The 26920-nt window shown below is 42.1% G+C and overlaps 1 protein-coding gene across 1 annotated transcript in view; it reads right to left on the bottom strand.

Annotated features, from left to right (window-relative positions):
- Positions 1-24811, bottom strand: part of BRINP2 (BMP/retinoic acid inducible neural specific 2) — a 418902-nt gene extending 394091 nt beyond the window's left edge. The window contains exons 1-2 of the mRNA XM_073643360.1: positions 24014-24811; positions 2059-2354 (exon numbers count right to left, since the gene is read on the bottom strand). Coding sequence (XP_073499461.1) covers positions 2059-2303 — 245 coding nt within the window. The 5' untranslated portion in view covers positions 2304-2354; positions 24014-24811. The remainder of the gene's footprint in view (positions 1-2058; positions 2355-24013) is intronic.
- Positions 24812-26920: the final 2109 nt, after the last annotated feature.

Raw genomic sequence — 26920 nt, forward strand, 5'->3', positions numbered from 1 at the left:
TGGTCCCTTTAAAAACAGGGTGGCACATGTTAAGGAGCTGAAACTCCTAAACCCTTCATCCAATTTTAATGTGGACACCCTCAAATGATAGCTGAAAGTCTGAACTTCAACTGCATCTGAATTGTTTTGTTTAAAATTCATTGTGGAAATGTCTAGAACCAAAATTAGAAAAATGTTGTCTCTGTCCAAATATAAATGGACCTAACCGTATATATATATATATATATATATATATATATATATATATATACAGTACAGACCAAAAGTTTGGACACACCTTCTCATTTAAAGATTTTTCTGTATTTTCATGACTATGAAAATTGTACATTCATACTGAAGGCATCAAAACTATGAATTAACACATGTGGAATTATATACTTAACAAAAAAGTGTGAAACAACTGAAAATATGTCTTATATTCTAGGTTCTTCAAAGTAGCCACCTTTTGCTTTGATGACTACTTTGCACACTCTTGGCATTCTCTTGATGAGTTTCAAGAGGTAGTCACCGGAAATGGTCTTCCAACAATCTTGAAGGAGTTCCCAGAGATGCTTAGCACTTGTTGGCCCTTTTGCCTTCACTCTGCGGTCCAGCTCACCCCAAACCATCTCGATTGGGTTCAGGTCTGGTGACTATGGAGGCCAGGTCATCTGGCGTAGCACCCCATCTCTTTCCTTCTTGGTCAAATAGCCCTTACACAGCCTGGAGGTGTGTTTGGGGTCATTGTCCAGTTGAAAAATAAATGATGGTCCAACTAAACGCAAACCGGATGGAATAGCATGCCGCTGCAAGATGCTGTGGTAGCCATGCAGGTTCAGTATGCCTTCAATCTTGAATAAATCCCCAACAGTGTCACCAGCAGAGCACCCCCACACCATCACACCTCGTCCTCCATGCTTCACGGTGGGAACCAGGCATGTAGAGTCCATCCGTTCAGCTTTTCTGCATTGCACAAAGACACGGTGGTTGGAACCAAAGATCTCAAATTTGGACTCATCAGACCAAAGCACAGATTTCCACTGGTTTAATGTCCATTCCTTGTGTTTTTAAGCCCAAACAAGTCTCTTCTGCTTGTTGCCTGTCCTTAGCAGTGGTTTCCTAGCAGTTATTTTACCATGAAGACCTGTTGCACAAAGTCTCCTCTTAACAGTTGTTGAAGAGATGTGTCTGCTGCTAGAACTCTGTGTGGCATTGACCTGGTCTCTAATCTGAGCTGCTGTTAACATGCGATTTCTGAGGCTGGTGACTCGGATAAACTTATCCTCAGAAGCAGAGGTGACTCTTGGTCTTCCTTTCCTGGGGCGGTCCTCATGTGAGCCAGTTTCTTTGTAGTGCTTGATGGTTTTTGCAACTGCTTTTGGGGACACTTTCAAAGATTGCCCAATTTTTCGCACTGACTGACCTTCATTTGTTAAAGTAATGATGGCCACTCGTTTTTCTTTACTTAGCTGCTTTTTTCTTTCCATAATACAAATTCTAACAGTCTATTCAGTAGGACTATCAGCTGTGTATCCACCTGACTTCTGCACAACACAACTGATGGTCTCAACTCCATTTATAAGGCAAGAAATCCCACTTATTAAACCTGACAGGGCACACCTGTGAAGTGAAAACCATTTCTGTTGACTACCTCTTGAAGCTCATCAAGAGAATGCCAAGAGTGTGCAAAGCAGTCATCAAAGCAAAAGGTGGCTACTTTGAAGAACCTAGAAAATAAGTCATATTTTCAGTTGTTTCACACTTTTTTGTTAAGTACCGTATATAATTCCACATGTGTTAATTCATAGTTTTGATGCCTTCAGTGTAAATGTACAATTTTCATAGTCATGAAAATACAGAAAAATCTTTAAATGAGAAGGTGTGTCCAAACTTTTGGTCTGTACTGTATATATATACATATTTTTCTATATATATTTATATATAAACAACACATATATATGCAATATTTTTAAATATGAAATCCATATAAAATGATAGCATGGCTGACTGAACACAATAGTATGTAAACATAAGAAAAGAAATCACATCCCACCATAAAGGTAACCAGTGGTCTCTCACCTGTGAACGCGGTACCTGGTGGTGTATCCTTGTTGGTACCTCTCAGCAAAGTCCATGTATTGCTGGGCCCCATGGAATGGGCCCCTGTTACTAAGCAACCAGTCCAGTGATGCCTGACCGGATGAAGCGGCCGAGCCATGTTGCCTAGAAAGTGTGGCTGTAGCGGTTGCCAAACACAGCATTACAGACAAGCAAGCCAGCACCAGCCATGCCCAGTCAGAGCGGGTGTACGGGTGCCACCTCATGCTTCTCGGACGCAGCGAAATGCTTCATTCTCCCCCTCACGCCCTCTCTCCCTGTGAGGAAACAGAAAAAAAAAAAGGGAAAATCATGAGAGAGAAAATCACGGTTCTCAGAAGTCAGCCTTCATCCTCCCCATTTCCATCTTTATATACTGAACAGTCTGTTGTGTTTACTTTCCGTAATCAAAATCTGACAATACCAATAGCTCAGAATTTGCTTTCCTGGGAAGTTAAAATGCCCGCCATTAACACTCATTAAATCAGCCGTATGGTTACCATGACAACTGTTGATAGCGGCCACAAAACTAGTTTGCGTGAAGAAAATTCCGAGTTTTTTTTTCGTTCAGAGAATTTAATATAATTACCGGTAGATCTTTCTTATGAACATTCAGTCACCTTTAAATTCAAATTTTCACTTAATTGCTTACCGTGCCCGGCACAATAAAAAAAAGTATTTTACTGTGTTCTTTGGGTTCATTAAATTTTTGTTCCATCAGAATACTGGTTTGGTCGATGTGAAATTAAGGATTTGGTGTAGGAGGCCATATTTATGGGTTCTCTATAGTAATTCTCATCGGTTTTCACAATGCCCTGGAAATATGAACAGTATAAATCTGAAAGCTTAATGGGCTATCATTTCATCTGAGAAGTATCCTATTTTCATCCGGCATTATCGTACTTATCCCTTTGTCTGAATATCACATAATTAGACAATTACGTGAAAAAAAAAAAAAAAAAAAGCGAAAGGGCAAGAAAAATCAATTTACTTATAGGTAACGCGCTTCTCAATGAAACGGGTATTAGGTAAACAGAATGATACTATTACCTTCTAAAAAAACACTTTTGGATATTGAGTGTTTTGTTTTTATTCATCCTGTTGTATCTCATTAATAGGTCGAAGGCATTAATAGACGTGAAAAGGTACTTAGAGGAGAGAAAAAAAAACAACAAATGTGATTTTCTATGCCGTATTGTATCCGACAAGATTTCTCCCGTGCTTCACCTCTACTCTGGAACTCTCTACCCCAACACATCAGACTCTCGTCGACTGTGGAAACCTTCAAAAAGAGCCTGAAGACCCACCTCTTCCGACAAGCCTACAACCTGCAGTAACCCTCGCTCCACCATACCGCTGCACGACCAGCTCTACCCTCACCTAATGTATCCTCACCCATCCCTTGTAGACTGTGAGCCCTCGCGGGCAGGGTCCTCGCTCCTCCTGTACCAGTCGCCGTCACATTGTGTTCAAGATTATTGTAATTGTTCTTGTATGTATACCCCTTCTTCACATGTAAAGTGCCATGGAATAAATGGCGCTATAATAGTAAATAATAATAATAATAATAAAATCCAACAAACACAATAATTACTAAATATAAGCCGTAAAGTACAGGTATCAAAATTTTCAGATTAGATAAAGAAAAGGGTCTGCTGTTTCTGGGGTTAAAAAAAAAGTTATAATAATTTTATTCAACACTTTAAGACTAAGTGCAGACGACTGTATATTCTCTCATCCAAGAGAATCGGATTGATTATACTAATCACACTCTGATCAGAGTTTGATCATAGTGCGATCTAAGATGGAAAAAAAACATTTTTCCATCATCTCCATTCTGTCAGTCCATGGAAATCGGACTGCACTCAGATGTCATCCAAGTGCAGTCCGATGCTAACCACGGACTCATTGACTTGCATGGCCAATTGCCATCTAAATATTGGATCAAACTCGGGCATGCAGCAATTTTTTTCGCAGGACCATCCTGGTCCGAGGAAAACATTTGAAATGTGCACGGCCCCATAGAATAATATTGATCTGAGTTCGATCCGATGTTTTGTCCAATCGCACTTGGACCGAAAATATGGCCATATGCACGAACCCTTAGGCTGGAACTAGACGGCAACTTTGGCTGTGACACAAAGACCGTTATGTGATGCTTCTCCATCGCAGCATAATGCAGGTGATTGTTGACCCCTATGGTACCATGATCGTGACTGGTAACTTGACTTTTTAGTTTTTCTGGACAGCTTTTGAAGAAATCACGGACAGACAGTATTTTAACGAACACATTGAAAAATCACAAGAAATGTGATTCATGTCATTGTCTACGTCTCATAATTCTGATACGAAGACATCAGCTGCATTCACTGTGAACTATAAAATAATAATAATTACAATCAGAGAATGTTTGCAAAAAAAATCACAAACACCTTAAATTGTTTTTACCGACAGGGCAAAAAAGTGCTCTATTTTTACGGACGGTCCTGGAATTTTTGGCAACTCGCAAAAAAAACATTTGGCTAAGTGCCCACAATGCAGAAATGCTGCATATATTTTCCGCATCTCCTTGGCAGGAAAAATGCATGCGGATTTTACATGCGTTTTTCCTGCCAGGTAGAAGCGTTTGTCAAGTGTTTTTGCATGCATTTCTGCATGCGGGTTATCAAGCGCTTTTCCAAGCGATTTTAGCATCATTTAGAAAAGTGTTTGACAACTTGGTCACACTATATAAATCCATGCAACCGGCATGGATTTATATAGTGTGACCAAGTTAATAGTTGAAAAAAAGAATAAAAATGGTAAAAAGTAAAAAAAAAAAACATTATACTCACCTTCTGATGGCCCCCGGTCTTTTCTCCGCTGCGTCCGTTCTCTTGTACAGCTCGCGGTGGTGTGAAAGTGTCGCGCCCCAAGGGCTCGGCCGCTACAGGGGTATTGCACCTCTGCCAGAGGTGTGATATTCCACTCCCGGGTGAGGATGGAGTATGGACCAGGGCTCAGTTAGCTGCATACAGCACACTCACCCCATTTCCGAGGGACAGCTCAACGGTACTCCCATTAGACAGAAATGCAGGTACGACAGACCATGTCCCTGGCTGGAGTGGGGAGGGGGGAGGAATACCCAGTGGTGTAGGAGCAGATAGGGGTTGGTTCCTGAGCGTAGGTAGGAGCCCATTGGTTGCTGGTCACCTGGGCTCATGGCTAGAGGGAGGTATAAAAGGTGGGCACCATCTTAGCACTGGGTTGAGCAGAGTCAGTCTGCGCAGTGAGAGGAGAAGACTGGGAGTAGAGGCTCTGTAGGAGCTCTACTCAAGAGTGGGCCTAGGGAGAGGCCGAGGAAGAGAGTGGAGTGGAGGGAGAGAGGAGGTGAAGGGGAGCTGTGGTTCCACTCAGCCCAGCTCCACGGGAAAGGAGAAGAAGGAGGAACAGAAAAGAGGAGAAGAAGAGACAGAGGAACAGAGGGGCTCAGGAACAAGAAGGTGGAAGGGACCCTAAGAACCCACGAGAATACAGGGTGAAGGGTCAGGCAGATTAAGGGTACCGGATCCCAAGTTGGTGGAGGAGAAACAACCCTCAGCCAAAGACCGGAGGCTGTGACCATTTATTGGTGCAGCACCTCGTCAAACCTGCTAGGAAGGCACCATAAAGGACAGTGGAGAGCGGGATTCACGTTTAACCGCACAAGTCCGCGGCAGCTGGACAGAAGTGGGTCACTGGTGAGACAGGCCAGAGGAAGGATTGAAGGGGGTCCTGAGCCATACTCCTGAGCTGCCTGGGAGTTGAACGAGCCCCACACCTGGTGGACGCAGCACGGCTTGGGTGGTCACTACCTGTACAGAAGTGACCCGGAACAAATGAACTGTGAGTAAAGACCCTGGACTGTAACTTGTTGTCTGCGTGCTCCTTTGCGCCTCCAGCACTATTGGTACCGGGACTATCACCACCATCACTCCCACCATCCACTACACTGCCCTGGGGCCGCTCTCTTCCCGTGGGGAGTCACACCATCCCAGCTGCATACATCATCAGCCCCAGCGGTCTGCCTTGCAGCGGCGGTTCCTAATAACCGCAATCCACGGGTGGCGTAGTCGGACATCACTTAAAACTTATAAAGGGACTACCACTGGTCTGACCACCCTGAGCCACGGACCGGGTCGCCACTACTACCCCCATCGTTCCCCTATTGCTCGGATCTGAGTGCCCCACGGCCCAGGGGGCGAGTCAAAAGGACCTTTCATGACGTCATTTAGTCATGTGACAGGTCACGAGACCGCCAATGTCAGTGGTCGCGTGACCAGTCACATGACTAAATGACGTTATGGCAGGTCTTTTCACACCACCACGAGCCGTACAAGAGACCAGACGCAGCGGAGAAAAGACCGGGGGACACCGGAAGGTGAGTATATGTTTATTTTTTATTTTAAATCCTTTTTTTAACAGGTACCATGGTACCCGGGTCTGGAGGAGAGTCTCCTCTTCTCCGGACCCGGGTACCATCCGCATATTGAATCGCTTAATATCCGCATGTGCACATGTAGTGATGGGGATATTAAGCGATTCAATGCAAGTCAATGGCGGCAATTACGCTGCGTGTCTGCAAAATTAATGGACATGCTGCGTATTTTTCCGCAATGATAATCCGCAGCAGAAATTTCCGCAGCATGTGCACAGCACATGCGGATTATCATTGGGGACCATGGGGCACGTATTACCAAGCGTTTTTTAAGCGTTTTCGCTGCGGAAATTTTGCGGCAAAAAACGCTTGAAAAACGCATAGTGGGCATACAGCCTTTGAGTCCAGCGTTTTACAACTTGCTTGTCGTGGTCAAGGTACTCTAGTTTTTTTCAATTCAACCCCATCTACCTGCATTACACAATGGCAGATAGAGATCTTTGGTTGCACGACCTGTGTCTCGGTCAAACTTGCCGTCTATTCCCTGCCATAAGAGAGAATTCCACCTTTTCCAACAGTTGTATAAGAGGACGTTCTTGGTTCTGTACTAAACATGTAGAACAAAGGATCCAATGATTTCCATACTACTTCTGAGGTTGCATTTTTTTTGAGATTCTGAGCTCTGGATTCTCCTGCATCTTTTTCGTCTAAGCTAATGGAATAATGCAAAAGTTTCTTCTGCAATGTGAAGGTTCTTCTACAAGAGCAGATAAACTGCCCATAACAAGTGTTGGTCAACAAGCCAAATTATCTTTATTTACTAAACCATCACATACTGCCATTTTCACGATAAGGCTCCGATCAAATGATCAGTGGTACATAGCATCACTTTTTCCAACCAGTCTCCATTCTTGTTAGTTTACAGCAGAGGATGTTCTACTGACCAACGACGATTTTTATCTCCTTCTAAAGGATGCGTTCCATGACAAAGAGAGAAGAATCATTTACAGTTGGATCGCTGCACATAGTAATGATTTAGAACGATCATTCCAACAACAAAAATATATCCAGACTATAGTATCCTGATGAAGATTAATTTAAATGATAAAAGTTAAAGCATAACCGTTGTCTTAATTTGTTTCTCATAAATGAATAGTACACATGAAAGTAAGAAACTTTGTAATATATCTTATTAGAGAAATCTGCTTCTTTCTCCTCCTTGACTGATCTTTAATTCTCAAAATTCTCAATTCATGGGTAAAATCTGTCTTCAGTGACTACAGACTTTCCCATTACTGAGCTAGGAGATGACAGTTGGTGCTCATAATATTATATGGAGAAGTGTAACTGTCATTTCAGGAGAATTTGCCTCAGAATGTCTGGGTCTGCCTCTAGCTCCTCCCCTCTCCATAGAATCTTATAGACACCAACTATCATCTTCTATCTCTGTAATGTAAATAATCTGTCTCCACCGAATACGAATTTTACCCATAAACCAAGAGTGAAATATCAATTCAGCAGGAGAAAGAAGCTGATTTTTCTGATAAGATATACTACAAAGTTTCTTATTTTCATGTTTACTATTGATTTATAAAATTAAAATAACTTCTTACGTTACTTTTTAACACTGTTAATAGGACAATCAGCTCAAGAATGAACAAAAAGTACAGTGATGCTCCCTTCGGCCAACTGTGTAGAGCCAGGAATTCTACTGTTTAGGGAAAAACTATGAACCCCACCAATCCTCACAATGAAATGATCACAGAAGTAATTAATAGGACTAAAAACTATGGGACAAAACTAAATTTGCTACATTGGTTGCAACTGGTATTTTTTTTATCTTGATTCTAGGCTGTTTTTCTAGGCTGTTACCAATTACATGTTAGTATGCAATTAATTCATGTAGAAATGTTCTAGTTTTTAACCCTAAAAAACAGTGTCCTAATGTAACAGTAAAAAACAAAAATCAGAATGCAAATTGGATTAAGAGTAGAGATGAGCGAATCCGAACTTAAAAGTTCGGACTTTGTACTGGACACTTAGTGTCTGGTGCTAACCGCCAAACACGGACTTCTCTCGGATGTCCGTTGCAATGTTTGGAGTTCCAGGGAAGTGTAGGAGGGGAGATAGAGACGTTTTTAAGATCAAAAGTTTGTGTCCCCATTGTTTTCAGTGGGGTTTGGGTTCTGGTTCAAGTTTGGGTACAGTCCTGGTACACGAAATTAAAAGAGTCAAGCTGAACGAACTGTGAATACTTTATTCACATCGAGTGCTCAAGGAGGACATAGTTTTTGAGCACTCAATGTGAACAAAGTAGTCACGGTTCATTGAGTTGGACTTTTTTCATTTTGTGATTTCCTACGCCTTAACGCGGCATCTCTGTGCTCTGAACATCTTGAGGATGCTACTTACGGGGAGCTGGATCTAATCTCTCTACAGTTCTGGTACCCGAATCGAACTTTGCTATAAAGTTTGGGTCAGGTACCAGAATACGAACTTCCACGGGTATGCTCATCTGTAATTAAGAGCAGACTTATATGAAGAAGTCCAATTTATGTATTTTTAGAAAGACAGGAGGTGGTATTCCACAAAGCCAGGACAATCTCCTTTCCAGTAAGGGCAAAACTACCTAAAACTATGAACATTCAACAGTTTCTTAGAACTCAGTCTTTCCTGTTCCTCTGTTGTTTCTCTTTGAAATGTATGAATAAATTAACAACCGAATGTTACCAGTTGGAGGTGTGTCCCTGCAGTCTGACAGCACGGATTGGACAGTGTCGGACACATACCCTTTGACATGGGAATTGGTAACACCCAGTTGTCAACTCATTAATAAATATCCTGAAGGAATAACTGAGGAACAGCTGTCAGGAGTGGCTACAGGTTATCTTAAAATTGAGCCCATTGTTACTAAATTTTGGTAAAAACTTTTTAGGTTCATCATCTTACTTACTTTCTGGTAGTCTCTGGTTCCCATTTCCCTGTTTGCAGACTTTCATTAAATCTTTAGATGCTTAGAAACCAAAAATAATAAGTAAGTAAACAGATGAAAGGGAGGAGGGGGATGCAGCTGCAGTGCCTCGCCTTCAGTGTATTTGTGCATGTCTTGAGATGAGAGAAGGAGCAGCAGGTGGGCTCAGAATGACTCATAGCTCACACCAGAGGAGTGCCCCAAAGGATATAATTTTTTTTTAACTATTTATTTTCTGGTTTCAGTGCATTAATGTGCATGTCTGTACCACAAGGTCAGTGGAATAGTTTATCTATAGCAGGGTTGACTATATCATTGGTGCAACCTGTACAACTGCATGAGGGCTGAAGACGTAAGGGGGCTTCTTCCACCTCCAAAGAAGGTTTTTGAGGAGCCATTGGACTGCAAAGTGCCCATATTTTGTTCTTACACAGGGACCCGCTAATGTTTCTGTCCACCAGTGACCCATAGTCTGGCAATGGCATCCCCAATCTCCGCTATACAGGTCCCCTGCATTCATTTTTACATTGTATTATTTCTTTGTACTTTATTAAAAAGAGTTGCATTAAGACACTGGTGGTAAAATGTGGCTTCTATTAACATTATTTAACTCGGCCCAAATTAAATTCAGTGAGAAACGAGCAAAGCATTAGCTCCCGGTTACACGAGCCCCGTGGAATGTAATATGCATTAGTAATGGTCCTGTATTATGGCCTGCAGCTTATAATTATCATGGACCAAGGCGGCTCACAATAATAATTATAAATAAATAATAGTCTGGCATTAGGCGCAACAAAAGAAATACATTCTACAAGATTACTTAAATAATTCAAACTCCGGATTAGAGCCCACCAATACAAGATATTTTTCAAAAAAACAGGTTTTGCATACTTTAGTGCTGGATTATTTTATTCTTTTGTGCTTTTTTTCTTTCTTTGCAATGTTGTTTTCAAAGGGATATTAAGCCTAATCTGCATATAAACATTGGTAATCCAATCCGGCCAATTTCAGTATGACCGTCCTACTAGCTTATGTGTATAGAGACCTCCCGACTCTCCCCCAACAGATGATGAGGAGAGGAAGTAAGATCGGGCATGAAATACAAGGGCATCTTATTAGAGATAAGTTTCCAAAGTGTCTGAAAGAATCTTACTCTACTCTCATTATTAGGATTTCCTGAGCCAAACTGAGTGTGCATGTGCATGGGGACTTCCTGACTTTTCCACGACATATCATGTAAGGAGAAATTACGCTGACCGAATCTGCGTTTGAAAAAAAATCGCCGCATGCCACTAGTTTCCACCGTAAATTGGATGAGACTCACCCATTCAAGTCTATGGGTGCAAAAAAATAATCAGATGCCATACAGAGCCAAAGTTTAGCATCTGTTTATATGTATATATTGCAATTCTGTAACATAGTAAATGACAAGTGATCCTGTAAATGATTAATGATTGAAAACGGATTGTATACGGATGACAAGTGAGAAAAAAATCATCCTACTTTTCTGGATGAAACTTTGACTGTTTTTTTATACGCTCGTAACCTTGTGAACCTATCCTTAGAAATGTATGTATGCTCAGTCAAATCTAGTGTGCATGTGTATGGGGGCTTCACAACCCTCCCATGACAGATCATGTAAGGAGAAAATAGGATCGGGCATAAACTTCAGGGTCATCTTAGTGGAAATAAGACTTCAAAGTATCTATAAGCAGCTGACTCCCCTCTCATTATTAGGGCTCGTGCACACAACTGTATATATCGGACTTGTGCTATCCATGGTTTTCACGTATAGCACTCGCTCCCATGTTATTTTATGGGGCTGTGCACATACCCGATTTTCTCCTCGGACTAAGTAGTTTGAGGAAAAAATCGCAGCATGCACAATTTGCCTCTGAGAATCGTGATCAAACTCTGATCAGAGTCTGATCAGCATAGTTGGATTTTTTTTCTCATATGGAGAGAAAACGATCTTGTGACCTTAGACTCAAAAACAGGTGTATGCTCAGCCAAATTGAGTGTGCATGTGTTCTGGCAGGTCTGGACAAATAATTCTCAGCTGACAGCTACTGACAGCTATTGACAGTATATGGCCAACTTCAAGTTTATCTTATCTCCATCACTATTCTGTACAATCTATATTAAGACCTGTCACTAAGTGGCCAGTTTTTGCTCTTTACTGCTGCTCTACTGAATATTTTTTTTAAATCCGGCATTAGTGACCCAACATGCTAATTTACCAAGTGGGCACTGTTGTCAGGTTTCTCTGGGGTGTGTCTGTAGGCTGCTCCTGGTACAGATCTCCTAGTCCTGATTAATTACATCTTAGGATACTGAAAGAACCATTAGCCACAGTCTTTGAAAATTCCTGGAGAACAGGAAAAGTCTCAGAAGATTGGAGAAGGGTAAATGTTGTCCCTATCTTCAGAAAAGGAAAGAAGATGGAGCCAGGAAATTACAAATACCAGGAAAGTTCTTTGAACAAATTATTAAACAACATGTATGTAAGTACCTGGATAAGAATACAGTAATTAACCAGAGCCAGCATGGGTTTGTAGCAAACAAGGCTTGCCAGACTAATCTAATTTCCTTCTATGATGGAATCACTGACTGGGTGGATCAGGGAAATGCGGTTTAGTATATCTCAACTTCAGCAAAGCATTTGATAAAGTATCTCATACTATCCTTATTGAAAAAATGGCCAAGTATGGGATTGACAAGGCTACGGTTAGGTGGATTCATAACTGGCTCAGTGATCGCATCAGAGAGTGGTAATAAATGGTTGCACATCCAATTGGAAGAGGGGTTCAAGTGGGGTACCACAAGACTTTGTCCTGGTCCCAATGTTGTTCAACATTTTTATAAATAATCTAGATAAGGGAACTGAAGGTAAAGCCCCCGTCACACTAATGGAGATCGCTGCTGAGTCACAAGTTTTGTGACACAACAGCGACCTCAGCAGCGATCTCGCTACGTTTGACACGTAGCAGTGACCAGGCCCCTGCTGTGAGATCGCTGGTCGTGTCGAAATGGCCTGGACCATTTTTTGGTCGTTGAGGTTCCGCTGGGTAGCATGCATCGGTGTGTTTGACACCTTACCAACGACCTCGTTGGCGACTCAGAACTGAAACACATAGGCGTGCATTTGCGTTGCATCGTTATACAGGTCGTACGGGTTGCTGCATCGTTGGGAAGATCTGACTGTTAGACATCTCACCAGCGACCACACAGCGACACAGCAACGATCCCTGTCAGGTCGTATCGTTGTCAGGATCACTGTAGCATCGCTAAGTGTGACGGTACCTTTAACCAATCAAATTTGCAGACGATGCGAAGCTAGAAGAGATAGCTAACACTACAGAAGACAGAGAAAGGATTCACAAGGATCTAGATAAGCTTGAACAATGGGCAGCGACTAATAGAAAGGTTTTTAACAGGGAGACTACATATGAGCAAGAAAAACAAAAATTACATCTACAGAATGGAAGGAATGGGAGGAGTAAAACTAAACAACAGCACATGTGAAAAAGACTTGGGTATACTAATAGATCACAGACTGCACATGAGTCAACAGTGTGATGCTACAGCAAAAAAAGGCAAACACAGTTCTGGGATGGATTAAGAGAAGCATAGAGTCTAGATCACATGAAGTAATTATCCCCCTCTACTCCTCCTTGGTCAAACTTCATCTGGAATACTGTGTTCAATTCTGGGCACCACATTTTCAAAAAGACATGAAGAAACTGAAGAAAATTCAGAGAAGAGCTACCAGGATGGTGAGTGGACTGCAAACAATTTACTACGAGGAACGGTTAAAGGATCTGGGAATGTTTAGCTTCCAAAAAAGAAGCCAAAGAGGAGACTTAATAGCTGTCTACAAATATCTGAAGGGCTGTCACATTGTAAAGGGGTCAGCTTTATTCTCATTTGCACATGGAAACACGAGAAGCAATGGAATGAAACTGAAAGGGAAAAGATACAGATTAGTTATTAGAAAAAACTTTCTGACAGTGAGGGTGATCAATGAGTGGAGCAGGCGGCCACGAGAGGTGGTGAGTTCTCCTTCAATGGAAGTCTTCAGAGGCTGGACAGACATCTGTCTGAGATGGTTTAGTTAATCCTTCACTGAGCAAGTGGGTGGCCCTGGAGGTCCCTTCCAACTATAACATTCTATTATTCTATGCTCTGCATCATTACCCTATGAGTAATGTCCTGTTGGTAAAGACCATGAAAATTAACATTAAATATAAAGGCCCATATGGCAAATTAAAGGGAAAAAACAGAGCAGGAGCAGTGGGTACCAAATAAGAGCAATAAAAGACCACTTTTGACCTGGTGACAAGTCCTGCATACAGTGGGAGTGGACAGCGATCTAATGTGTATGGGAGCCTGCCAACCGTCTCGGACAGATTATGTGGCCATACTTGCCATTGGTCTCACAGGACAGTCCAGCATCCCAATCCACAAATGGACATAACTGGGGCTCACATACATTAAAATGGTCGTGCAGGTTTGGAAAAATTTGGATGACTTTTTGCCAGACCATGCCACGCTTCATTTAAGTGAATAGTGCAGAGTTGCAATACCACACACAACCTGTGGATAGATGTGGCACTGTTTTAGGAGAAAAAAACATCCATGTTTGTCTAATTCTGTAAAGACCCTTAAATAATGTTGGTAAGCACAGAATCAAATATAACAAATTTGAACTTGGTTAAAGCAACAGATAGATGAGGCTTTAACAGTGAATATAACGAGCAGAAAACCTGCCCAAAGTGCTAATAGGGAACCCATGGGAACATTATTTCAGTACTGATTTAATTAATTTATGAATGCAATTTTCCTCATTTTTTTAGAGATTTATCACATAATGTACCTTCATCCTCTCGGTATATAAGCGGGGAACTTTGTAGTAGGTGAAGATGTTCCCATTATCTTTTATTTGCCAATCAGTGTCAGACAACCTTTACTAGGCAATGTTCACATTTTATTTGTGATATATGTTTAGCCGCTACGATGGGTCTGTAAGCCCCTGTGAGACCGATAAGGCTAAAAAAAAGTGTTCCTGTGACCTATGTCTGGCTGGTATATGTCAATAAGCCACAAAATACTAGTATGGATTACCATAGTAAACTACACTTTTCCATATAGAGTTGAGCAAAAAGATTCGCAGGACTTTGGTCCAGGTGTCATATCGGTAGTCCGTGGCTGTATCAGAACCATGCAAACCTCCACCTACCTATCAGCATCCCTGCCACCTTTTCTGATTAAAAGGCACAGGGTGATATAATGATAATCAGAAGAGGCACTACGGATGGCGACAGGTAGGTTGAGGTTTGCATGTTCTTTGGATTAGCAGCCATGAACTATTGCTTGGTCCAGAGTAAGATTTCAACAGGTAGGAGGAGATTTGCAGGTCTCTGGTGTGTCAGCTATAGACAACCAACAAGAGGTTATGAGTAAGGCGTATCACTTCGAAACGCGTCAACTATAACAGTTCTGTTGCAGGATGTTTTTTTTGTCTTTGATCTTGCCATCACATGTTTTTAGTAGATTCAAAAAAATGCCTTTTTTATAACGAAGTGCTGGATAATCGGCTGTCCTTTGGATTGCTTTTGGATTGCCCACTTAGCACTTGGACCAGAGTAAGATTTATACAGGAAGGAGGGGGTTCGCAAGGCTATGATGTGTCAGCTATGGACTAACAACTTGGCATCTGGACTAGAGCAGGATTTACACAGGTAGAAGGAGGTTCACACGTCTCTGGAGCAGCAGCCATGAACCACTGATGAGGCACTTGGACCAGAGTAAAATGCCAACAGATAGGATGAGGTTCACAAGTCTATGGTGTGTCAGCTATGGACTACCAACTTGGCACTTGGACTAGAGCAGGATTTAAACAGGTAGGATGACGTTTGCAAGGTTCTGGTGTAGAAGCCATGGACTGCCGACTTGGCATTTGGACCAGAGTAGGATGCTGACATGTAGGAGGAGCTTTGCAGTGCTCTGGTGTGGCTGTCACTGACTACCAACATGGCACTGGGATTAGAGTAGGATGCCGTCAGGTAGGAGGAGGTTTGCAGGGCTTTGTTGTGGCTGCCACGGACTAACGACATGGCACTTGGATTAGAGTAGGATGCTGACAGGTAGGATGAGGTTTCCAAGACTCTAGCCTGGCAGCCATGGATTACCGATGAGGCTGCTGGATCAGGGTCCTACAAAAGTTTTGCTCAACTTTACATGGTACCCTATGGTTGACGTTGAATGCTTGCATAGACCCTGGAGTATAAAAAACAAAAATTTTACATGGACAAAGCCTTAGTTTTCAAATTGGCATCAGGGAGTGATATTAGTATTCTTTGAGGGTTTCAATGGGCCCTTCTTGACTAAAGGGCTTCTGTGCTACTTCGTAAGCCACATATGAGTTACTATATGCCCACTATTGGTTTGTTTTCCCCCATTACTTGTCTGATATCATTAATTTGATTTTGAAGAGGGAACTGATTCCAGGTCCAAAGGGTGATGAGGCCAGAATGAGTTGGGCCAATTCTTTTTGTGGGCCCTATAGCAGTTGGTTGGGCTACCTCTATGGTAGAAATGCCCTTGGAAATGATGACTGATGCAATGACATCATTGTTAATAAATAATGACATCATCAGCATTCATTTATGAGTTAGAAGAATGTGTATGAATTCTCATAATCTGTCTACTCTATCCCTCATGGGTTGACACAGAGAGAAACATGAAATAACATGAAATGTCCACTATAAATTGTTATAGAGCGAAAACCGTATATTGGAAGAGACGGAGCAATATGAAGGTTTCTTCTGATCATCCAGGCTCACGCATTTCATGGTGTAATCTGTTCGCATGAATGTGAGCCAGGTGGTAAGTTTAATGTATGATGAAGGCACTTTTGTTTTATGAGTCTGTGAGAACGTTCCCGTGTATAAATGGAGCATCTGCCGATACAGTACGGTATGGCACAGAGGTTAGCGCTTTATAAAAGCACAAGGTTAGGCAGAGGGCGAAAGCAAACATTGTATATTCCTCACTGCCGGAGGATATACTTTTAATCTTGATGGGGCCTGCAGTGATTTACAATGCAATAGACCGCTGACCCCAATGGCACCGAAACTGATAAGAGCACAAGTCCCTACTCAAAGACATGACCATATATTTACCTCAATCTCTATCTACCTCAGGCTTTCAATGGGCGGACATGATATGAACACTCTGCAGCAGAGGTGCCTGTGGATAGTGTAATATTAATGATGGTAGCAAAGGGTGAGAACATCTAATTTGATGAAATGTGAAATAGACTTTTTCACAATCCCCGAGCCATAGAGTCATTGCCTGCCCGTGAGATTACCACTATAAATGTGCATGTGATGGGAAGGCGACATGTGCGGTATGTAGCCCTAGGCTCCGTCAGTAATCGTCATATTGTAATTCCATGCATAGAACTGTTCTTTCTAATTTTCTTTTTGACTATTAGTTTTAAAAGTTAAAAGCTTTTTTTCCCAAAACAGCAAGTTATCTCTTATCCTCCAGAAAATCGCAAGTTATTCTCCATCCTTTGGTTTGGGGATAACTTGCTGGTTGCTGGAGATTTAGCTACTGGGGTTCCTGAACTCCGAGAATGGGATTGTGTAATTCCCTGACTTGCATGGGGTGGTTGACCTACCCTCCACTCATTTTCGATGGGACTGCTGAAAAATAGCTTGTACTTGTCACAGGCCACGTGCACACGCTGAGAATTTGGTAAGTTTTTTACCTCAGCATTTGTAAGCCAAAACCAGGAGTGGAACGATCAGAGAAAAAGTATAATATAAACACGTTTTGGCTTACAAATACTGAGGTAAAAAACTCACCAAATACTCAACGTGTGCACATGGCCTTAGGTTACGTTCCCACAATGAGTTTTTGGTGAGTTTTTTACGCTGCATATTTTTAAAGAAATGCAGGTAACCAATTTTACTTAATGGGTGCTGAAATGGTGCAGAAAATCTGCAATATCAAAAGCTCATCGTGGGAACCTTGTCTTAGGCAATGTGCACAAGTTGAATGTTTGGTGAGTTTTTACCTCAGTATTTGCAAATAGCCTCTTCAGTGAGGAACAGGAATAGAACTCTATAGCGCCACCTGTTGGAAGCAGCAATCCTACAAGTCACTATCAAACTTTTAACGAGCCTTGCAATATGACTTAAGATAAAAGCCAAATCAGAATCTCAATTTGCAGACATGGTGTTTCGGGCTATTGTCACTCATCAGTGCAAACTATGAACACCGTGTCTGCAAACTGAGATTCTGATTTGGCTTTTATCCTAAGTCATATTGCTAGGCTCGTTAAAAGTTTGATAGTGACTTGTAGGATTGCTGCTTCCAATGGGTGGCACAATAGAGTTGAAGTCCGCTTTCTCTCTGAAGAGGCAATTTGCATGTTTCATTTCTCAGAGGAGCATTGCATAGTGAATAAGCCTCCTTACATTCGCATGCCAGGGCCGGTATGTCACTCTCCACAAGGAGAATCGTTACCCCTTAGACCTTAACTCAGTATTTGTAAACCAAAACCAGGAGTGGGTAAAAAATATAGAACTTTTCCTTTGAGTTTTCAACATCTTTCAAAGACTGAGGTAAAAAACTCACCAAATACTGAATGTGTGGCCTTACTCTCCCTCTTAGGAAATAGGCGCCCATTCTCGGGATCGTTGGGGATTCCAAATGTCAGACAGCGAACAGTACGTTATTCCCTATCCTAAGGAAAAAAGATACCTTTAACTGGAACTAAAAAACTTACAAAAGTTGACAAATATAGGACAAACTCATTTTTGCATGGTGTCTCCTCAGTGCTTTAGCACTGTAGCCCTGGATTTATGTCTGACCATGGGTGACATCTGCGTGGAGATTGGATGTTGTCCCAATATTTTAGTGGGTTGCCCAATAATGAGCCATTTCCAGTCCACATAAGCACACTAAACTAATTGTCTTTCTATAAAATTGATTGTGTATAAGATGGAGAGGTTGCAAAGTAGAACTATTTCTTCCTGTGATTTAGTAGGTTACCCATAGAGGCCCATTTTTTCCCTTTCATCTTGCCAACAGGTTTCTTGGCGTCTTAAAAAATTGACCCTAATGTGTTTACAATAGAGAATTATTGGTGACAGGTAGATGTAAGAACTTATAGCTTGTATACAACGCTACTGAATATGTTATAGAATCTTAGAATCATAAAATGTTAGAGTTGGAAAGGACCTCCAGGGTCATCGTGTCCAACCCCCTGCTCAATGCAGGATTCACTAAACCATCTCAGACAGATGTCTGTCCAGCCTCTGTGTGAAGACTTCCATTGAAGGAGAACTCACCACCTCTCGTGGCCGCCTGTTCCACTCATTGATTACCCTCACCGTCAAAAAGTTTTTTCTAATATCTAACCTGTATATTTTCCATGTGCTGCCTTATAGAGCCATAAATAAGAATGCTTTGCCTTTTTACGGCTTACCGTGAAGCTATATGTAGCCATACACATGAGATATATATATCTGCAGACCACTGACAGATTCAGGTGCCCATAAACATTACAGCACAGTCATTGACAGATGGTGAGAGTCCTCAACAGATGATGAGATGGTAAGAAGGATCTGGCAAGTTGAGTTTCAATGTCCGATCCTTTGTTCTCATGGGAGGTAAAACAATGCCACTGGTGTCTGGCAGCAGCTTACTCATCTGTCTTCGTTCAGAACACAAACATTCCCAGACTTCCGAGAGTGAATGTGTTTGAGTGATGTTTTCTGTTATTGAAAGACGTATGGGCACATGAAATTTGATGAGACTCCCATGTCCACTTTGGTCATAAATTTAAGCGGATATTACTAAAATAAGTGCTGGATCTGCCAATGATCTACAGATAAATATCTGATGTGTATGATGTCTATGGCTAGTGTAACTATAACAAGTGTCTTTAACTTGTATGAAGATAATCTGCAGCCAGAATCTTGTTCAAGCAATATCAAGTCCAAGTATCAATGAGAAGATTAGGTAGGACTTTACTACTTACATCCTAAACAACTGAAAAGGTGTTCCCATCCCATACATGCATGACATATCTGCAGAATATGCCATACAGCATAAATGTAAAGAAGATGCTGATCCCACCAATGTCTTGAGAATGGGATCCTGAGAGCCGCCTCTGTCATTTCCCATTCATAGAACTTCCAAGAACCTATGCACGGAAAGCAGGGTGTGACCGGACCTCTTTCTTGAGATTGGTAAGATCAGTATCTGCTATACATTTATATCCCATGGATATGCCATAAATTTACCAGATGGGAATGCCCCTTTAAGTAATAACTGTACTATAACTCATTTCTTTTTCTGTGATGGTAAGTGAATTCAGTTATTCCCTGTTATCAGCCTATCAGGCTTATTGTTCTACTCCTGATTGGAAGTATTGTGCATAATTCAGAAAAAATGTCTACTCCTATGATCTTTACCTGAAAAAACATTTAGAAACGTTCCTGCTCTATATTACTTTACCGAATTTCCTCACAGCCCTTAATGGGGTTGTCCAGCCTTGGGGTACAAGTTTGCAGTGACTCTGTATGACTGCAGACTTGGGAACCCTCACAGTGCGCGCACTGTACGCTGTGAGAATTCTCCGATGCTGGTGCTTGATGTGGGTATGCGATTTGCATATTTCTGGCCACATTCCCACTAGATATGTCTGGCTTCACTCGATACACTTGCATGTCTAGTTGGCATGTGACTGCATGTATGCAAATCACATAATTGCGGTCACACGCCCGCCTCTCACAGCGCAGCCATCAGAGAGTCCTGACAGCGCACATTGTGCACACTGTGAGGATTCACAAGTCTGCAGTCACATACAGTGCTTCTAAGTGCTCATACACCTTAAATGTCAGCAGAATGCTTGATCGGCTAACTTCTATCTCCTCTGACCCTCCCACACAAATATGCACTCTTGATTTGGCTGTTTGTTCATATGTTTAAAATGTTGAGAGTGGAGTAAACCGCTGCCAAACACCTCCCGCTGAGGTCAATCTTTCAGGGGAATAAAGGTGAAATTCAATATGCCTGATCCTTCTGTCACTCTACATTGTCTGCCAGTGAGTAACTAGAAGGTCTCCATACACGTTAGATAGCTGGTCGATCCCATTGAAGATCATGGGTTGTCTATAGTGGTCTTAAAGGGAATCTGTCATCAGGTTTTTGCCCCCTAATCTGATATTAGCAGAGACCCTGATACCAGCGATGTATCACTTATTGGGCTGCTTAGTTTTAATAAAATCACTGTTTTTTCAGCAGGAGATTATCACTAGAGGACTAGTAAACCTGCGACCATGTAGTCCTCCTTGAGCTCTGTATAATTCGACCCCCACCGTTGATTGGCAACTTTGTGCTTATGTAGAGTGTACACAGAATGCCACCAATCAGTAACGTGGGCGGGTTTATACAGAGCTCAGCATTCAGAGAACTGCTGGATCTGCAGCAGATAAAACTGTAATTTTACTAAATCTGCAGCAAGCAGCCCAGGAAGTGATACATCCATGGAATCAGGGTCTTTGCCCCTACATCATGTACATCATGCTGCTCTCAGATGGGGTATGAAAAACTTGATGAGGGATACCCTTTAAGTGCTTCTCAAAGTCTGATGACTACTTTAGTCGCTATTATGTTATGATTTAGATTATGATAGTGCAACCATAGCCATCACACAAAAGTGTCTAGTCCATGGTGTGTGGAAGCGGGTTCTGTGATTAGTCCAGGTCAATGAGAATCAGAACACAGAGCAGTATAGAATTAGAAAGGGACACTGGAGCTTCTGAACTTCTAAGAGGTCTTTACCGGGACTGGACACTTTCCCTATCACCCACAAAGGGCTACCGCTCCCAGTGTTTAACTATGTGGTCATAGTATATATAAATATATACACACAGTGAATATACACCTACATTCTTTAACATATGAAACCTAATGGGTGTGTATTGGGAGCCGAGAGCAGTGAAGATAAGGGTCAACTGAGAAGGTTATTCGGTGATACAAGCTGCTTGCATCCAGGCCTACGGTGGCAAGGTTGGCATGAAGAACAGAGTGATTGCTTTGCATTCAGAGGCGTTTCCTTTTGGCACACAACACAATTGACAAATTTTGCCATCTCTGAGATAAACGCCAATTCATAGAAGGAAGGAGAAAGCCGATCACCGCACTAGACATACAGGGAGAGTAAGTAGAGAAGCACCGGCAATGTCAGCTATGGGACAGGAGAAGCCGTAGAGGGAGAACTGACAGACGAGACAGGCAGGCAGGCAAACAAGCAGTCTGCTACTGAACTGCAGGAGACAGAGAGAACATGAGCAAGGCAGGTGTAGAAGGAGAGAGAGAAGTCGTCTGGGTCATAGATATACCATCTTTAATATTTCCCCCGTCAGACTTCACACTCGGTTGGTTGTTTGTTTTCCTTGCTTAGTATTGACAAGGTGAATCCTGCCTTCGCATAAGAAATTTTATTAGTGCCAAGGAGCCGGGAGAAAACCTGCTACTTTAATGACTGTTATCGGTATACTGAAGCCAACACAGTCAATCAAAATTGGATCTTCAAAATTTTACCGCCCCCGAGAAAAAATATTAAAAAAAATAACTTTCCTGCGAGTGTTCTGCATTTCTCACCCACGGTTGTCACTTTGCTTTCATGGCATGTTTACTAGAGAACAGAGACTTGCAGACAGACTGAGAATGGATATGCTGTATTATGTCATAGGCGTAGAGTTCAGCCCTTTACTGGAAATGTGAGGGTTAGTGAAAGCATACGGGCCAGTATCAATCATGTCTCCGAGTCAAAAAGATGACACGCCATGTATAATAACTACTGCTAGGAAGAGCTGTGACTTCTCCGCATCTCGCAGTCAAGCTCTTTGCTTTTTTTCTTTGGGATAAATGAAGCTTTTGCCTGGCAGATACATCATTGTTTTAATGCAATCAATAAAAGCTAAAGGGAGGAAAAAAAAAGGAAGCGAGCGGCGCCGGTTGTGCCTACACTGCACCTCCAGAGTCAGCATCCACAGCTCACACAGATCGTTCTCATGCAAAATGTGCCATCAAAAAAATACTCCAAAAACCGCTGCCCATAATGTACCCGGAGCGGCCGGCTGATACTGCAGCTGCTCTCCGCACCGATGGAAATTTCCAGTGATTTAAAGAAAAAGGAAATATAATTATGAGCCGGAATATTTATAACAATATTTTGCGTCCTACAGCAGGATCGCTCAGCTGCACGGCAGGACTTAACTGCGGCATTTAAGTGGGCCCTGGTGCTATTATAATTTTCCATAAACAACCTGCTATGAGGCCAGAGGGCATGAGGGGAACTCTAATTTGCCTAAAGGAGCGTGACAGCGCAGCTGTGGTTCCATACAGTGTGCCATTCATAGCTACCATTAACTCATCCCTATGTTCATTCAATTATTTCCTACTTGTTTCCTTTTTTTTTCACAAAATGGTCCATAAATGCCCTAAGGGACATTGAGCCAAGGAAGGAATTTTAGGTTTTGGTTTAGAAAAATAATGCACAAAATGAAGACTCGATATCCGTAATTTTTGCCAGACATTATGTTCCCCTTTTCCCGAAAATGAAAAGCATTAAACATATTTCATGACCGATTCAAAGACTGGGTCCCTTGGAAGGAAAGCAAAAAAAAACTTTCTTGGAGCCATATTAGCGGCAGCAATTATTCACTTACTGCCTCAACTTAAGAGTTGGAGTTTCCTCACTTCCATATATCATGAGTAATGGATGACTGGGGAAGGGTTATGAAACATTCACAATGCTGACCATTATCGACAATGACTTTTTTATGGCTGCTGCGGAACCTCTTTACGGCATCGCCAACTTATTGAAAATTCCATTCTGTTACTTGTGCTGTTACTGCCATCTCTGGAATTGCCTGGATCTAAAATTGAAGTAGCATTGATGCCTATGGCCTGCAAACTGAGCTCGGAGATAGATCTTCAGCTATACCGGGCAGACTCTGCACTGCCGGCCCCTCAACAGTTATGGGGGTACCACAACCTCTATTCAGGAGGGTTATTAGATTTTTCTGCAGTGCACTGAGAACATAAAACCCAGCGATAAAGTGATTAATGGAGCAATGCCTTGTGGGTCTCTTTAGCAAGGAACAGGTCAATGGAGTGGTGCCCTACAGCATTATTGCAGGGGAAGAAGTTTAACCCATTCAAGGTCCAGCTCAAGGATCCTCAACATCATAATGAGCACAGGGCTGGGTTATAATCTATACATTTCGGATGATGACTTCAGTCTGCTATTAATAATACCCATGCAGTGGCGCAAAAACATAATGAATCTATACATGACCGTGTCTTCTTATGGAACATTCGTACAAGCCAATCATCTGTGCTACAACTGGAAGCTGTCCACTTCACTTCCAGCGATTAATGCTCATACATCTCCCATCCCTTTGCAAGATCATTTCAATGTCTTGCCTAGACTAAGCTGTCATGGTGAGGAAAAAAAAAAAAAAGAAGAAAATGCTTACCCAAAGGGCAATATCAAAGGGGGGCCCCCACACACCACCTTGGCACTGCCAATCAAATGTCCACACCAGCTTGATGGCACACAGGAAAAAAAAATGGGATCCAGCAGTAGCTCAATGTATGTACGAAGATGCCTGGTCCTTATAGTTTCCAGACTGAAAGTTGGGTAACTGCAGATTAGCTGTAAATCAGTCCGCTGGGCTTAAATCCAAAAAAAAATTAGACATCAGATCAATCCCAACAAGGTGGATCTCCAGGTCAAAAAGTCACCTGGGGACAGAGGATGATGTGCACAGCACCCCTGCACCCCCCGCAAGGCGATAAGCTGCGTGATTGCAATTGACAGTCTATAGCTTGGCATGTCCTATGTCTGGCGAGATGTCAATCATTCTGTGCAATGTATGGAGCACAGCATGCCATCCTTCTATAAGGTCACCGAGAACATCCTGCTTTTCTTTGGCTTTTTTTCTTTACCCTGGATCAAGGTCTGTCTGCTTCCCATTGTCTTGCCATGGAAATGATCAGTCACCGATGTGCGGAAGCCTCTTCTTTAGGTTTAGGTGTCAATCCCTTGCAGCCTCCGTCCCTTCCGTGTCTCCTTTTTTCTTAAAATCCCTTCTCCTTTTTTTTCTCTCTCTTTCTCTCTCTTTCTCTCTCTCTCTCTCTCCGCTCCTAAATGTGTTGTTACCTGCAGGATTCACAAGCACCAGTTCAGCACCAAGTCAGTGTGAAAACTCTCTCCCATCCTTTTTCCCCCATTCCATGCCTGTCCCAACGCAGCCAATGGCACCGAAAGCTACGCCTTCGCTGTGCGACAATTGGCTAAATCCGTCCCTGGGGCGACATTTGATTGGATGACTATGAGCTCCGTGCTTTAACCCCCTACGTGCCTCCTAGAGCATCAAACGTTGAACAATATCTTCTAGAGAATTGCAGCAGGTGGGGGTGGGAGTTAGGGCTGCAGCTGCCGCCTGGATTTACAAATCTATTAAGTCTCTTATTTCCACTTAAAGTAGCCGAGTTTGAAACCAATTGTTCTACAATCCCTGATCCTTAATGTAATAAGACACCCAGGAGATAGTATATCATGTAATAACAATTCAGAACAGCAATTTCTGCTCAATACAGGTTGTAGCGTAAAAAGAAAAAAAAAAGGGACAAGAGCAGTAAAGTGAAATTACAATTATTTCCGTAATACCCGACCAGATGAAATATTGATGCAAAAACTGAGTGATCTGTCTGGCTGTCATGTACTGAGATTATAAAGTGTTTATTCCTTGGCTGATTCCTCCCACACCATGCAGAGGTGGTGGAAAGATGGAGGTAAGGCCAAATGTACTTTCCAAGGACGTTACGTCACACGTCCGTATAAAACATGTACGTGAAAAACCGGTACCGGTGCTCCGGTGCTATCAGTGCGTCCGTTTTTACCATCCGTGTTTAAATAAATTACAAAGCTTCTCCTATACTTCGCAATGTTAAACACGGATGGCTCTCGGACGCCATCCGTGTGCTGTACGTAATTTTTCACGGACCCATAGACTTGTATTGGCGGAAAAAAACAGATATGTACTGTATGTGTGTTGCAAAGACACGTGGTCCTTGTAAAAACACCATAGGTTATAACTTATAATGGGTACGTGTTCTATCCTTTAAAAAAAAAAAACGGATACTACGCATACTGGAAACATGGACGTGTGAAGGAAGATAATTGCCCCAAATGTAAGATTCCACTATTATAACCCAGTAGATTTATGTTCTTTTCGTGCCAGTCCCATATAAAAAGAAAAAAACTCCACTTGTGCCATGCAAAGTACATTTGCTTAAATTCCCAGTATGTAAGAGCATTTTCTAACAGTATGCAAAATATTAGTCATTTCGTTCTAGCTGTTGAATTGCTGTAGTTTTTATGGAAAAGTACTTAAGCTGCAAGGGAAAAGAACAGACAATAAGCATTTCCTTTGGGTTTAAGACAGCTGCCTCCATTATGTAGTTTTTTCCTCTATTCTCTCTTGCTTTTTCTGCATGGTAAACATGTAGTTTTAGGATAATTGTACTGCCCATCATGTAATGTCTTCAAATTGGGTTGTCTTCTTTTTTTTTCTTTTTTCTGTACGCTGATGATGAGCTGAGGACGTTATCTGGTGTTATAGCGGTTTGGTAAGACATGGCAGCGTTATAATGCATTGGACATGACCTAATTCAATGACCTTAAAGGGAATATCCGGGACTTTGTAAAAAATATGTGCCTAATCACAATCAGGCAGGTAGTGCCTGGCGCCATTCTTTGACGGCACTGGTTGGTCATAGACTGCCCCTGCCGGCGATTCAGCTGCCTCTGCTGACGTCATTCGACAGAGCAGCGGCTTCTTTTCCACTCTGCTCTGTCGACAGGGCGTGACTGTCAATATCATTATGATTGACAGCCGGATCTCTGATGCCTAATTGGGGGAGCCGACTGTCAATCAGCATAACGTCGGCAATCCCGCCCTGTCGACAGAACAGGGGGCGGAAAAGAAGCTGCTGATCTGTCAAAGTGGCATCAGCAGAGGCAGCTGAATCAATGGCAAGAGCAATCTTTGACCGGCCTGTGTCGGCAAAGAATGGCGCCGGGTATAATAGGCGGGTAGGTACACACATGGTCAAAATTGTTGGTACCCCTCGTTTAATGAAAGAAAAACCCACAATGGTCACAGAAATAACTTGAATCTGACAAAAGTAATAATAAATTAAAAATCTATGAAAATGAACAAATGAAAGTCAGACATTGCTTTTCAACCCTGCTTCCACAGAATTTAAAAAAAAAATAAACTCATGAAATTGGCCTGGACAGAAATGATGGTACCCCTGAAAATATTGTGACAAAGGGGATATGTTAAATCAAGATGTGTCCACTAATTAGCATCACA

This window comes from Phyllobates terribilis, unplaced genomic scaffold (assembly GCF_046119375.1).
Source record: "Phyllobates terribilis strain yellow unplaced genomic scaffold, ASM4611937v1 Scaffold_8__6_contigs__length_399053987, whole genome shotgun sequence".
NCBI lineage: Eukaryota > Metazoa > Chordata > Amphibia > Anura > Dendrobatidae > Phyllobates > Phyllobates terribilis.